The 14,181-nt window shown below is 46.0% G+C and overlaps 2 protein-coding genes across 3 annotated transcripts in view; one reads left to right on the forward strand and one right to left on the reverse strand.

Annotated features, from left to right (window-relative positions):
• Positions 1 to 3,280, reverse strand: part of samd14 (sterile alpha motif domain containing 14) — a 48,263-nt gene extending 44,983 nt beyond the window's left edge. Inside the window, exon 1 of one of the 2 annotated variants that reach the window (XM_063902911.1) lies at positions 2,928 to 3,280. The gene's annotated coding sequence lies outside the window, so the exon portion shown is untranslated. The remainder of the gene's footprint in view (positions 1 to 2,927) is intronic. The other variant, XM_063902912.1, reaches the window with a different exon arrangement.
• The window catches only part of arhgap27l (Rho GTPase activating protein 27, like), a 35,045-nt gene extending 24,064 nt beyond the window's left edge, over positions 1 to 10,981 (forward strand). Inside the window, exons 10-22 of the mRNA XM_063902913.1 lie at positions 80 to 160; positions 257 to 319; positions 2,946 to 3,013; positions 3,189 to 3,276; positions 3,345 to 3,443; positions 3,719 to 3,817; positions 5,327 to 5,399; positions 5,626 to 5,739; positions 5,971 to 6,069; positions 6,170 to 6,247; positions 8,503 to 8,637; positions 8,760 to 8,865; positions 8,967 to 10,981. Coding sequence (XP_063758983.1) covers positions 80 to 160; positions 257 to 319; positions 2,946 to 3,013; positions 3,189 to 3,276; positions 3,345 to 3,443; positions 3,719 to 3,817; positions 5,327 to 5,399; positions 5,626 to 5,739; positions 5,971 to 6,069; positions 6,170 to 6,247; positions 8,503 to 8,637; positions 8,760 to 8,865; positions 8,967 to 9,144 — 1,281 coding nt within the window. The 3' untranslated portion in view covers positions 9,145 to 10,981. The remainder of the gene's footprint in view (positions 1 to 79; positions 161 to 256; positions 320 to 2,945; positions 3,014 to 3,188; positions 3,277 to 3,344; positions 3,444 to 3,718; positions 3,818 to 5,326; positions 5,400 to 5,625; positions 5,740 to 5,970; positions 6,070 to 6,169; positions 6,248 to 8,502; positions 8,638 to 8,759; positions 8,866 to 8,966) is intronic.
• Positions 10,982 to 14,181: the final 3,200 nt, after the last annotated feature.

A 14,181-nucleotide genomic window follows, 5' to 3' on the forward strand; every position in this document is an offset into this window, starting at 1 on the left:
GGGAACCAAATAATAACTTGTGGGAACCAGATTTTGGCTCCTGGGGGGTTGTGTAATTTAAAAATGTTCCTGGTTACAGACATTTGCTCCGAGCCACAAGAGGAACGTCTCAGACTTCTCTGAGGTTTCAAGCAGAAGAAACTCCCCCGACAGTCCTCAGGTAGACGCCCTCACCTGTCAAAAAACCCTTATTCCTCAACCCCCCCACCCACTCTCTCCCTAATTAATTGGTCCACAATCTGTCCTCCTCGTTAAGCTCTCTGACAGGAATCTGAAGAGGAATCTGTCCGACCGGAGCGCCGGTCCCCACCGGCCCCACGTAGGTCCTCAGCCTCTGATTGGCTGACGGGTGTCTGTTGGGTTGTTTTGGATATCCTGTGTTTACCATGGAGATGTTACCATGGAAACCTGTTTTTCTCCTAACATCTAAAGGCCTGAACACAGCGGGGGGGGGGGGGGGACACAAAAACAGGAAAATAAACCAGGATGCCTTTCTCACCGTCAGATGACAGGTTAACAGTAAACAGACCATAATAACCTCTGATTTGTCTTTATATTGACCTGGAAATATCACGTGAATTTGGGCTTTTATTGTGAAAGTGAAGAAGGCAGGAGTGAGGTCCCCCCTCAAGCCTGACACGGGACGATTCGGACTAACTGTTATTTTGATTATGCTTTCTCACACTAACGGGTTTCTGGAGGTGTTTCTGCACTAACCCCCCCCCCCCCCCCCCCCCCCAAACCATCATTAATAACCGTCCTGCTACGGGGGCTGCTGTGTGTCAGCGTACAATACATGTGTTTCCCTCTCATGGCTCCACGGGGATGAAGAATACACACCTTCATGAATGAAGTTTATGAAAACATCCTGCACTAACATAAAGTCTAATTTATCCAGTCGATGCTCACTGCTTCACAACGATCAAATATATATATTTATTTTGGAGGCCACCCCCCGCCTGGATCGCCTCCATTGGACTCCTTTGTTTACTTCAGGAACATAGTGACATCACTATGGAACACTCACGCTCATATTGGCTTGCACTCCAACACATTGTATATAATAGGGTTAGGGGCGGCACATCTCTAAGCGGTTGATCAATCACGAAAGAGCCGGTCAGTTAACCAATCAGAGCAGACTGGGCTCTGGTTTCAGACGGAGGGTGAAAAGAGGTGCTGCAGCACAGGAGAGGACTCTTTAAAGTAGAGACACTACATACTGATATACACCTGAACATCAGCAGGAGAGGACTCTTTAAAGTAGAGACTCTACATACTGATATACACCTGAACATCAGCAGGAGAGGACTCTTTAAAGTAGAGACACTACATACTGATATACACCTGAACATCAGCAGGAGAGGACTCTTTAAAGTAGAGACACTACATACTGATATACACCTGAACATCAGGAAGAGAGGACTCTTTAAAGTAGAGACGCTACATACTGATATACACCTGAACATCAGCAGGAGAGGACTCTTTAAAGTAGAGACGCTACATACTGATATACACCTGAACATCAGCAGGAGAGGACTCTTTAAAGTAGAGACACTACATACTGATATACACCTGAACATCAGCAGGAGAGGACTCTTTAAAGTAGAGACACTACATACTGATATACACCTGAACATCAGCAGGAGAGGACTCTTTAAAGTAGAGACGCTACATACTGATATACACCTGAACATCAGCAGGAGAGGACTCTTTAAAGTAGAGACACTACATACTGATATACACCTGAACATCAGCAGGAGAGGACTCTTTAAAGTAGAGACTCTACATACTGATATACACCTGAACATCAGCAGGAGAGGACTCTTTAAAGTAGAGACACTACATACTGATATACACCTGAACATCAGCAGGAGAGGACTCTTTAAAGTAGAGACACTACATACTGATATACACCTGAACATCAGCAGGAGAGGACTCTTTAAAGTAGAGACGCTACATACTGATATACACCTGAACATCAGCAGGAGAGGACTCTTTAAAGTAGAGACACTACATACTGATATACACCTGAACATCAGCAGGAGAGGACTCTTTAAAGTAGAGACTCTACATACTGATACACACCTGAACATCAGCAGGAGAGGACTCTTTAAAGTAGAGACTCTACATACTGATATACACCTGAACATCAGCAGGAGAGGACTCTTTAAAGTAGAGACTCTACATACTGATATACACCTGAACATCAGCAGGAGAGGACTCTTTAAAGTAGAGACACTACATACTGATATACACCTGAACATCAGCAGGAGAGGACTCTTTAAAGTAGAGACACTACATACTGATATACACCTGAACATCAGCAGGAGAGGACTCTTTAAAGTAGAGACTCTACATACTGATATACACCTGAACATCAGCAGGAGAGGACTCTTTAAAGTAGAGACTCTACATACTGATACACACCTGAACATCAGCAGGAGAGGACTCTTTAAAGTAGAGATACTACATACTGATATACACCTGAACATCAGCAGGAGAGGACTCTTTAAAGTAGAGACACTACATACTGATATACACCTGAACATCAGCAGGAGAGGACTCTTTAAAGTAGAGGACTCTTTACTGTGGAGCTTTGAGAGAGAAACCGTTTCCTTTAGAGTTAAAGGTAACGGAAGAAAAACCTGATCAGTTGTTCAGATGTTGGGGGAAGTCTTCCTGTGTGTTCGGGAGGAGGATGTGGTTTCTTTCAGTAAGAGTGTCTGTTTACACACACACACACACACACACACACACACACACACACACACACACACACACACACACACACACACACACACACACACACACACACACACACACACACACACACACACACACACACACACACACACACACACACACACCACTCCCATGTTTACACTGGAGTCGTGTTACAAAGTGGACCTGCAGGTTTGAGGACTCACCTGTCTCTGTGTCCACAGTGCCATCTGCTGGAGAAAGCAGGGATCATGAATAAGACCAAAGTAGTCGATAACGGCAAGAAGATCAGGTGAGGCTGCAGTGTATTCCAGATGTTAATCTAGATGTTATTCCAGTTGTTATTCCAGACGTTATTCCAGATGTCATTCCAGATGTTATTCCAGAAGTTATTCCAGAAGTCATTCCTGAAATTATTCTGGGAGTCTCTTCACGTTGTCTTGTTGTGGATTTGTTGTTGTCCACAGGAAGAACTGGAGTCAGTCGTGGACCGTCCTCCATGGGGGGATCCTCACCTTCCACAGAGACCCAAAATCTGCCCCCCCCGGCACTGCGGTAAGAGAGTCTCCATCGCTGCCCACATTAACCACGTCTGTGACCCTGATGAGGACTTCCTGTTTCAGAGCAAGACGTCTCAGATCGTGCCTGAATACACGGTGGAGCTGAGAGGAGCGTCAGTGGGCTGGGCGGCCAACAAGTCCTCCAAGAAGAACGTTCTGGAGGTACCTGAAAAAAGGGATATTTGAAGAAAAAGTGGAAAATTTAAATTTTGAAAAACATATCAGAAGTTTGAAAATGAAATCAAAAAGGAAAAAAGTTGGGAGGCAAAAATGTGTGAATTCTTAAAAGAAGATGATTCGGGCCACTTAAAGAAGTCAAAATTTGTTATTTTGAGGAAAACGAACGATCTCCAAACGTGTGTGTGTCTTTTAATTTAAATTGGATTTATTTTCTAACAAAGAGGACTTTTTAAAATAGCTGTTAAATGTTGTTGCAGCTGAAGACGCGTCAGGGCTGTGAGTATCTGATGCAGTACGACACCGAGAGCATCATCAGCGACTGGCTCAAAGTGATGCAGGACACCATCAGACAGCTGGTAACACACACACACACACACACACACACACACACACACACACACACACACACACACACACACACACACACACACACACACACACACACACACACACACACACATTGTTATTTCTACTCTTCTGCCTCTTAAAACTCTGGGTGTTGAGGGACTGTCATGGTTGACACGTCTCATCAAAATTGCGTGGAAGTCGGAAACAGTACCGAAGGAGTGGCAGACCGGCGTGGTGGTTCCCCTTTTTAAAAAGGGGGATCAGAGGGTGTGTGCCAATTACAGAGGCATCACATTACTCAGCCTCCCCGGGAAAGTTCACTCTAAGGTGCTGGAAAGGAGGGTCCGGCCGATTGTCGAACCTCAGAAGAGGAACAATGCGGTTTTCGTCCTGGTCCTGGAACGACGGACCAGCTTTTCACTCTCAAAGGATCCTGGAGGGGGCCTGGGAGTACGCTCATCTGGTCTACATGTGCTTTGTGGATTTGGAAAAGGCGTATGACCGGGTTCCCAGGGAGATACTGTGGGAGGTGCTGCGGGAGTATGGGGTGAGGGGGTCTCTACTCAGGGCCATCCAATCTCTGTACTCTCAAAGCGAGAGCTGTGTCCGAGTCCTCTGTAGCACGTCAGACCGATTTCCGGTGAGGGTTGGCTGCGCTTTGTCACCAATCCTGTTTGTGATATTCATGGACAGGATTTCGAGGCGTAGTCGTGGGGGAGTGGGTCTGCAGTTCGGTGGGCTAAGGATTGCACCACTGCTTTTTGCAGATGATGTGGTCCTAATGGCTTCATCGGTCTGTGACCTTCAGCACTCACTGGATCGGTTCGCGGCCGAGTGTGAAGCGGTTTGGATGAGGATCAGCACCTCCAAATCTGAGGCCATGGTTCTCAGCAGGAAACCGATGGACTGTCCACTCCAGGTAGGGAATGAAGCCTTACCCCAAGTGAAGGAGTTCAAGTATCTCGGGGTCTTGTTTTCGAGTGAGGGAACAATGGAGCGTGAGATGGGCCGGAGAATCGGAGCAGCGGGAGCGGTACTGCAGTCGCTTTACCGCACCGTTGTGAAGAAAAGGGAGCTGAGCCAGAAGGCAAAGCTCTCTGTCTACCGGGCCATCTTCGTTCCTACCCTCACCTATGGTCATGAAGGATGGGTCAAGACCGAAAGAACGAGATCGCAGATACAAGCGGCCGAAATGGGATTTCTCCGCAGGGTGGCTGGCATCTCCCTTAGGGATAAGGTGAGAAGTTCAGTCATCCGGGAGGGACTCGGAGTAGAACCGCTGCTCCATCATGTTGAAAGGAGCCAGTTGAGGTGGTTCGGGCACCTAGTGAGGATGCCACCTGGGCGCCTCCCTACGGAGGTGTTCCAGGCACGTCCAGCTGGGAAGAGACCGAGGGGTAGACCTAGGACCAGGTGGAGGGGTTATATCTCTCCGCTGGCCTGGGAGAAGATGGATGGATGGATGCCTCTTAAATTATAATCATCATCATCCTTTCTCTTCTATGTCTGTGGTTCAGGAGGTGGATCACCAGTCGGAGGAAGAGGACGACGCTGCTTCGGACAAAGAGGACAAAGATCGCAGGAGGACATGTGAGTTCAAAGTCTCCATCATAACAGTGACTGACCGGGGGGGGGGGTTGTTTCCATTGGAATGGAGGACAAGATGTAGCTCTGAAAGATTTCAGTGTGAAAACTAAGATATAATCCTCCTCTTCTTCTTTGTACTCCTCCTCCTCCTCCTGCTTCTCCTCCTCCTCTTCTTCCTCCTCCTGTTCCACCTCGTCCTCCTCTTCCTCCTCCGCTTCCTCTTCCTCAGCGAACAGAGGCTCTGGAGGAGACTCGGAGCAGAGGAGAGTCCGGACTAAACTCCGACGTTTCCTCCAGCGGCGTCCGACGCTTCAGAGCGTCAAAGAGAAGGGTTACATCCGAGGTGAGGAACAGCGGCCAATCACAGAGCAGCAACAGACCGAGGGGGAGCATATCTTTATAAAATGATGAGGAATTGGAAAATTATCACATTGAAAACGTTCACTGAAAATAAAAATAAAAAGATAGGAAGAAATCTTAAAATCTTAGAAAAATCAAAAAGAGTGAAAACAGAACTTTTTAAAGAAAATAAAAGAGATGATGTGAAAAACCAACGTCGCTCTGTTTCCTGCAGACAACGTGTTTGGCTGCCACCTCGACACGCTCTGCCACAGAGAGAACTGCAACATCCCCAAGTTTGTGGAGAAGTGTATCAGAGCGGTGGAGAGGAGAGGTACACACGCACGCACGCACGCACACACACACACACACACACACACACACACACACACACACACACACACACAGTGAGTAATTGTTGTGTTTGTGTTCAGGTCTGGATGTGGACGGGATCTACAGAGTGAGCGGAAACCTGGCTGTGATCCAGAGACTACGACACAAAGCTGACCATGGTGACAACCTGTCTGTCTGTCTGTCTGTCTGTCTGTCTGTCTGTCTGTCTGTCTGTCTGTCTGTCTGTCTGTCTGTCTGTCTGTCTGTCTGTCTGTCTGAATAACAGCATACAGAGCTTTAGGTTATTCTGTGTTGGACCCTGAAGGCAGCATCACCCTGGAGGTTAATGTTGGGCTATAAAGGAACTACAGCACGGTCACATGACTTCACGTCTCCACCGCTAAGCTAAAGGAGGCTAATGTTGGGCTATAAAGGAACTACAGCACGGTCACATGACTTCACGTCTCCACCGCTAAGCTAAAGGAGGCTAATGTTGGGCTATAAAGGAACTACAGCACGGTCACATGACTTCACGTCTCCACCGCTAAGCTAAAGGAGGCTAATGTTGGGCTATAAAGGAACTACAGCACGGTCACATGACTTCACGTCTCCACCGCTAAGCTAAAGGAGGCTAATGTTGGGCTATAAAGGAACTACAGCACGGTCACATGACTTCACGTCTCCACCGCTAAGCTAAAGGAGGCTAATGTTGGGCTATAAAGGAACTACAGCACGGTCACATGACTTCACGTCTCCACCGCTAAGCTAAAGGAGGCTAATGTTGGGCTATAAAGGAACTACAGCACGGTCACATGACTTCACGTTTCCACCGCTAAGCTAAAGGAGGCGAATGTTGGGCTATAAAGGAACTACAGCACGGTCACATGACTTCACCTCACCACCGCTAAGCTAAAGGAGGCTAATGTTGGGCTATAAAGGAACTACAGCACGGTCACATGACTTCACGTCTCCACCGCTAAGCTAAAGGAGGCTAATGTTGGGCTATAAAGGAACTACAGCACGGTCACATGACTTCACGTCTCCACCGCTAAGCTAAAGGAGGCTAATGTTGGGCTATAAAGGAACTACAGCACGATCACATGACTTCACGTCTCCACCGCTAAGCTAAAGGAGGCTAATGTTGGGCTATAAAGGAACTACAGCACGGTCACATGACTTCAAGTCACCACCGCTAAGCTAAAGGAGGCTAATGTTGGGCTATAAAGGAACTACAGCACGGTCACATGACTTCACCTCACCACCGCTAAGCTAAAGGAGGCTAATGTTGGGCTATAAAGGAACTACAGCACGGTCACATGACTTCACGTCTCCACCGCTAAGCTAAAGGAGGCTAATGTTGGGCTATAAAGGAACTACAGCACGGTCACATGACTTCACCTCACCACCGCTAAGCTAAAGGAGGCTAATGTTGGGCTATAAATGAACTACAGCACGATCACATGACTTCACGTCTCCACCGCTAAGCTAAAGGAGGCTAATGTTGGGCTATAAAGGAACTACAGCACGGTCACATGACTTCACCTCACCACCGCTAAGCTAAAGGAGGCTAATGTTGGGCTATAAAGGAACCACAGCACGATCACATGACTTCACGTCTCCACCGCTAAGCTAAAGGAGGCTAATGTTGGGCTATAAATGAACTACAGCACGATCACATGACTTCACGTCTCCACCGCTAAGCTAAAGGAGGCTAATGTTGGGCTATAAAGGAACTACAGCACGGTCACATGACTTCACCTCACCACCGCTAAGCTAAAGGAGGCTAATGTTGGGCTATAAAGGAACCACAGCACGATCACATGACTTCACGTCTCCACCGCTAAGCTAAAGGAGGCTAATGTTGGGCTATAAAGGAACTACAGCACGGTCACATGACTTCACGTCTCCACCGCTAAGCTAAAGGAGGCTAATGTTGGGCTATAAATGAACTACAGCACGATCACATGACTTCACGTCTCCACCGCTAAGCTAAAGGAGGCTAATGTTGGGCTATAAAGAAACTACAGCATGGTCACATGACTTCAAGTCACCACCGCTAAGCTAAAGGAGGCTAATGTTGGGCTATAAAGGAACTACAGCACGGTCACATGACTTCACCTCACCACCGCTAAGCTAAAGGAGGCTAATGTTGGGCTATAAAGGAACTACAGCACGGTCACATGACTTCACATCTCCACCGCTAAGCTAAAGGAGGCTAATGTTGGGCTATAAAGGAACTACAGCACGGTCACATGACTTCACGTCACCATCGCTAAGCTAAAAGCGGCTAATGTTGGGCTATGATGACTCATAATTCTGAGTCATGTCAGGGTTCAGATCTCCTGCAGCTCTCTATCATCAGTGTTGATGTGACCTCACAGTCTGTTCGCAGCAGCGTTGTATTTACTGGATATTTATCCCCTCTTCTCTGCAGAGGAGCAGCTGGATCTGGAGGACGGTCAGTGGGAGGAGGTCCACGTCATCACCGGAGCTCTGAAACTCTTCCTGAGGGAACTTCCTGAACCCCTGTTTCCCTTCAGCTGCTTCGACAAGTTCATTGCTGCCATCCGTCAGTACACACACACACACACACACACACACACACACACACACCTCACGTAAATGTCCACACAGCAAGGGCATATTCATGTGTGTGTGTGTGTGTGTGTGTGTGTGTGTGTGTGTGTGCAGAGGTTCAGGACTACAGTCTGAGGGTCTCCTACATGAAGGACCTGGTCCGCTCTCTGCCTCTGCCCAACCACGACACCATGGAGCTGCTGTTCAAACACCTGCTCAGGTAAGTCCACGACTGGCGGAGCTAACATGCTAACTGTGAGTCCATCGGTCCACACATGGCAGCGCTAACCTGCTAACATGCTAACTGTCCTCTGTCTGCAGGGTAGTGGATCATAAGGAGTCCAACAGGATGTCCGTGCAGAGCGTCTCCATCGTGTTCGGCCCGACACTGCTGCGCCCGCAGACCGAGTCCTCCAACATGACGGTGCACATGGTGTTTCAGAGCCAGATCGTGGAGCTCATGCTCAACGAGTTCCAGACCGTCTTCTCCCAGAGCTAAGACATGAACGATCCCAAACATCTTGGACCTGATCCCTGCCCCCCACAACCAGGTCCACTACACAATTGGGCCTTTAACCACCGAGCAGAACCAGAAAGGAACCAGCTGGGACCTGGACAGGGTTCAAACTCTGACAGAGTCTTCATCCTTCTGGAACCATTTTACTACAATTTTAGAACAAAACCTGGAGACAGAAGCTGGACTGGGTTCTGATCCTCACACTGCAGACATGTTTCAGTTAGAATCCTCTATCACACCTTCTCAGGTTTCTGACACCTTTCACCCCCAGATTCTGTTCCAACAGCTTTAGAGGACTTCATGCTCACATTTTATATATTCAAATTCATCTGCTCTTCAGACCCGTCCTCACAGGATCCAGATTCATCTAAAAACCTTTGTGAGGTGTTGAGTACATCACCTGCCTTAAGTAACCTTGGTCTCTCATAGGATTAGGCAGAACCCTGGACCGGTTCTATATTTAAAGCCCCTCCTAAGTGCTTGTCCTGAGCCCTGTTCCTAAGGCCTGGTTCTGAGCCCTGGTCCTTAGCCCTGTTCCTGAGGCCTGGTTCTGAGCCCTGGTCCTTAGCCCTGATCCTAAGCCCTGGTTCTGAGCCTTGGTCCTTAGCGCTGGTTCTGAGCCCTGATTCTGAGCCCTGGTTCTGGATCGTTATAGGGGATTTGTTAATGAAACACATCAGCTGTCCTTGACCTGATAGAGAAAAGCTGAGACCTCAGAAAGACCTCACACCCTTCGGAGCAGAACCCGAGACTTTTACGGTTCCAAAACAATCTGAGAATAGGACCTCGTCCCGGGTTCTACTCCTCTGTCTTTTTTTATATTCTTTAACAAGTAACGTCTAACTGAGGAAAGGAAATTGTTTTTAAAGAGACGTACGGTGCGTTCAGGTGCTCCTCGGATCAGCCTGCTTCAACAGTTGGGAGTTTTTCATGTAAGGTGCGTCCATGGGCATTACGTTGTGGAAACGACATTAAGGCGTATCACTCTGCGTTTCATCAGAGCAGAAACGCAGAGGAGGGTTAATGTCGAACACGGTTAGCTTTATTAACCGACCCGCAGCGACACCACGAACACTTTAAAGAGTCCTCTCCTGCTGATGTTCAGGTGTATATCAGTATGTAGTGTCTCTACTTTAAAGAGTCCTCTCCTGCTGATGTTCAGGTGTATATCAGTATGTAGTGTCTCTACTTTAAAGAGTCCTCTCCTGCTGATGTTCAGGTGTATATCAGTATGTAGTGTCTCTACTTTAAAGAGTCCTCTCCTGCTGATGTTCAGGTGTATATCAGTATGCAGTGTCTCTACTTTAAAGAGTCCTCTCCTGCTGATGTTCAGGTGTATATCAGTATGTAGTGTCTCTACTTTAAAGAGTCCTCTCCTGCTGATGTTCAGGTGTATATCAGTATGTAGTGTCTCTACTTTAAAGAGTCCTCTCCTGCTGATGTTCAGGTGTATATCAGTATGTAGAGTCTCTACTTTAAAGAGTCCTCTCCTGCTGATGTTCAGGTGTATATCAGTATGTAGTGTCTCTACTTTAAAGAGTCCTCTCCTGCTGATGTTCAGGTGTATATCAGTATGTAGTGTCTCTACTTTAAAGAGGGTTTTTAATTTCTAAAAATAAAATGTTGATTTTTCCAAAATATATCTATATATTATATTTGTCCCAGGTGCTGGCCTTTTGATGCTGTTGAAATACAATCTCCCAGGTTTAACATTTTAAACATTTTTTTCATGTTTGCTGGACAAGCCTGGGATTTTGTCAACACCGTAAGACACAAAGAAACATAGAAATATGTATTTTGAATAAACTTATTGCAGTTATTTTGACTACTGGAGGTTATTTTAATCTGTGTTATTCAATCCATGTTTTTAAACTAATACTATTACTTTAAAATATATATATTATCAAGCTGCCAATTATTATGACTGGGGAAATATACATGTTCACATTTATTTTTTAATCTCAAAAACAAACAATGTTAGTCAGCAATACAGAAATTACACATTTATTTAGGAAATGCAGTGCTTTTGTTGAGATAATGTGAGAAAATGTAATAAAATATCTTTTTAAAAACAAAAATGAACAGAAAACTCATCTTATGGAGTTGACCAGCTGTTTACGGTGTTGACGAATTAGAAGAGAACTGGAGATAACTTCATTTAACATGGCCATTGAACTTCAAAAACTCAACTTTTCAACTGTAACATTTCAGGATAAAAGGCCATTTAATATCAATCGTTATTTTTGCACTCACACCCACTTTAAAAACAGGAACTTGGCAGTAGGCATATCGGATCTCTTGAAAAGTCCATAAACTCATATCTGATCTTTTGAACAGTCCATAAACTTATATCTGATCTCTTGAACAGTCCATAAACTCATATCTGATCTCTTGAACAGTCCATAAACTTATATCAGATCTCTTGAACAGTCCATAAACTCATCAAATTTACAGATCATGGAGAAAAACACTAAGAATATTCATTAATTCAGCCTTTGGAAATGGAAAATTCTCTGTAAATCTTGAACTCATCTTATATCATGGCATGAATTTAAACACCTGGCAACAACCGATTGAAAAGGTCCTCATCTAGGAAGTCCATGACCTCTGAGGAGAGCTGGTAGATATCCCTTGTGCGGCTTGTGCGGACTGGTAATGATGGGTGAATTTTGACTATGATGTCAGTAGATGGAACATAGCAGACATCCTGGCACCCTTGTTTCCTTTGGAAACGACTACATGGCCCATGAGGGTGGAAAAAATCCACTTGAACATCCCCTTGTTCTTGATCTGTTTTAAGCACTTTAGCCAGCCACCAATTGTAGTCATAAACCACAGCAAGCCAATCCTCTGTGTTGATGTCACTCGGCCCCACTGCTGACATTAAGCCCTCAGGTGCTCTGGTCGGCTCCTCCTCCATTGCCTCCACTAACATGGCAAGAGGACTCTGAACAGCCCGATGCTCATCTGCATGCTGTGGTGTGTGTGGTGTGGTGTGGTGTGCAACTGGATTGTGGTGGTGTGCAACTGGATTAAAACAGCGGCAGATTTGTGGCTCATTACAAAAGCATGAACTATGCCTACAGTAGATGGTATTGCCCCGAGCTACCACTTGATGAACCTTTCTTGTTCCTGAGATGGGTCGTAGGGACTTGGGGAGGACAGCATCATAAGCCAGGAAATCATCAGTGCTGACATAGTGTAGGTGGACTCCACTTAGCCTGCTGGACACAAGCTGATGAAAGTCATGCCATTGACGATGTCCACTCCTCCAAGAACCATTCTGTCAGCACACCGCTTAACTGTTGCCCCAATACCATCCGGGGCACCCTTTCCGTGGGATGTAGGGAAGAAGTTCCATGTTACATTGTTGAACCCCAGTCGAGGAGGGATGGTGGAGAGGAGGAGAAAGTTCTTTTTATTTTTGTATTGTTTACTTGGACCATCAGACCAAAAGTGAATTGTGTCAATGTGGGGAAATCTGGTATGAATGTCCTTCAGAACTTCATCCATGTAGGTCCATATTGCTGCTGCGTCTTGGCGCTTGGACTCGGAAATTGTGCAAAAAGCTTGTTTTTCTTGCTTGGTGTAAAACATGCCTGTATGGAGCGTTATCAGTGGGAGATTTTGGCCATAGTGGCAGGATTGTACTTCGGAGCTGTATTTGCATTTCCATGCTTCAGAGAAATCGATATGCACAATCACTGTTCTTTCATTGCAATTTTCAATCATGTTTCGGTACTCTTTGGATTGATTTTGAACAAGATGGACATGGGTGGTTGTTTCGTTTCTTAATTTGTCTTGGTAGAGATCCATCAGCTCCGACAGAGTACCCGTACGTTTCTGTAGTCTGGTATGAAAGTGAACTCCATCCTCTGTTTTCTCTTCGACCCGTTCCCACTGCTTCCAGTCCACTTTTGTTTTCCCTTGCTCTAAAGGCAGACTTGATGATTTGTGAAGGCATCTTGCACAGGTGCGCAATAGACACGATTCACTTGGTGGAGAACAACAGACAAGCTGAAAACTCTCTTTAAGCTTGCTGGTTGACACAGCCTGGAAAGATTTCAAAACATCAAGCATGAGCGTGGCGTTTTCATGGATCTGGCACTGACAAGTGTTTCGATCTGAGGTTTTGGGTGGTGTTATGTAGAAGGGACGTAGTGCACAGAAAGAGGAATAACTCAGGCGAATGCTGGGGTTTTGCTCAGTATATGACTGGTGGAGATTCTGCATTGTGTCTGTCATTACCATCCTTTGACGTTTCACTTTTTTTCTTGTGATGGTGTCTTGCTTGTCTGTCGTGATTCTTGAATTGTTTTCAAAAAATGTGTGAACCACTGAGGAGATTGTCTGGAGGTAACTGGGCTTTCTTTGGATTGGTGTGTTTTCTCTGAGTGTTTTGTAGCTAAGGCCAAATTCACGAACCTGATGCATCAGGCGATACTTTTTGAGGATTTTGCCAGACAATGTGGTGTGTGGATGCCGTGGTGTGAGCTTGTCTCTTCTCTGGGTGTGGTGTACATTTTTGTTTAGCGCTTTACTCAAAACATGGTGGAAGAGTAGTGTTTTCCTGATTAAAGGGTTTCTGAGTTTGCTTCCTTGAAGCATAGACTGTGTTTGGGTCCGAGGTGAATCTTCTGTGCTTTGACATGAATCTAACTTCCCGCGTTTCAATCTCTTCCTAAGCTTGTCCTTGTCTTTCTGCACCTTTTCCAGTTTGCCTTTAAGTGCCTTAATATCTCTGTAATGCCTTTGTCTTGTTCTGTTTCTCAATCTGTCTCCAGCAAGTAGTTGCCTACTACTTCTTGGTTGCTTAAAACTAATGTCCAAAGGACTCTCTGGTGGGGTGTTCAGACTCTGCTGAATCTCCTGTGCTTTCTTCCTACGCTCCCTTGATTCTCTCTGTGCTTGTTTCCAGACCTTCCTTCTCCTCCGTACTGATCTTTTGTGCAGATCAGAGATGGTCTTTACTTTTCCATCTTTCACTCTATTTGCCCATCTTTCCCTTTCCTTTCTCAG

This window comes from Eleginops maclovinus, chromosome 16 (assembly GCF_036324505.1).
Source record: "Eleginops maclovinus isolate JMC-PN-2008 ecotype Puerto Natales chromosome 16, JC_Emac_rtc_rv5, whole genome shotgun sequence".
In the NCBI taxonomy this organism is placed as follows: domain Eukaryota; kingdom Metazoa; phylum Chordata; class Actinopteri; order Perciformes; family Eleginopidae; genus Eleginops; species Eleginops maclovinus.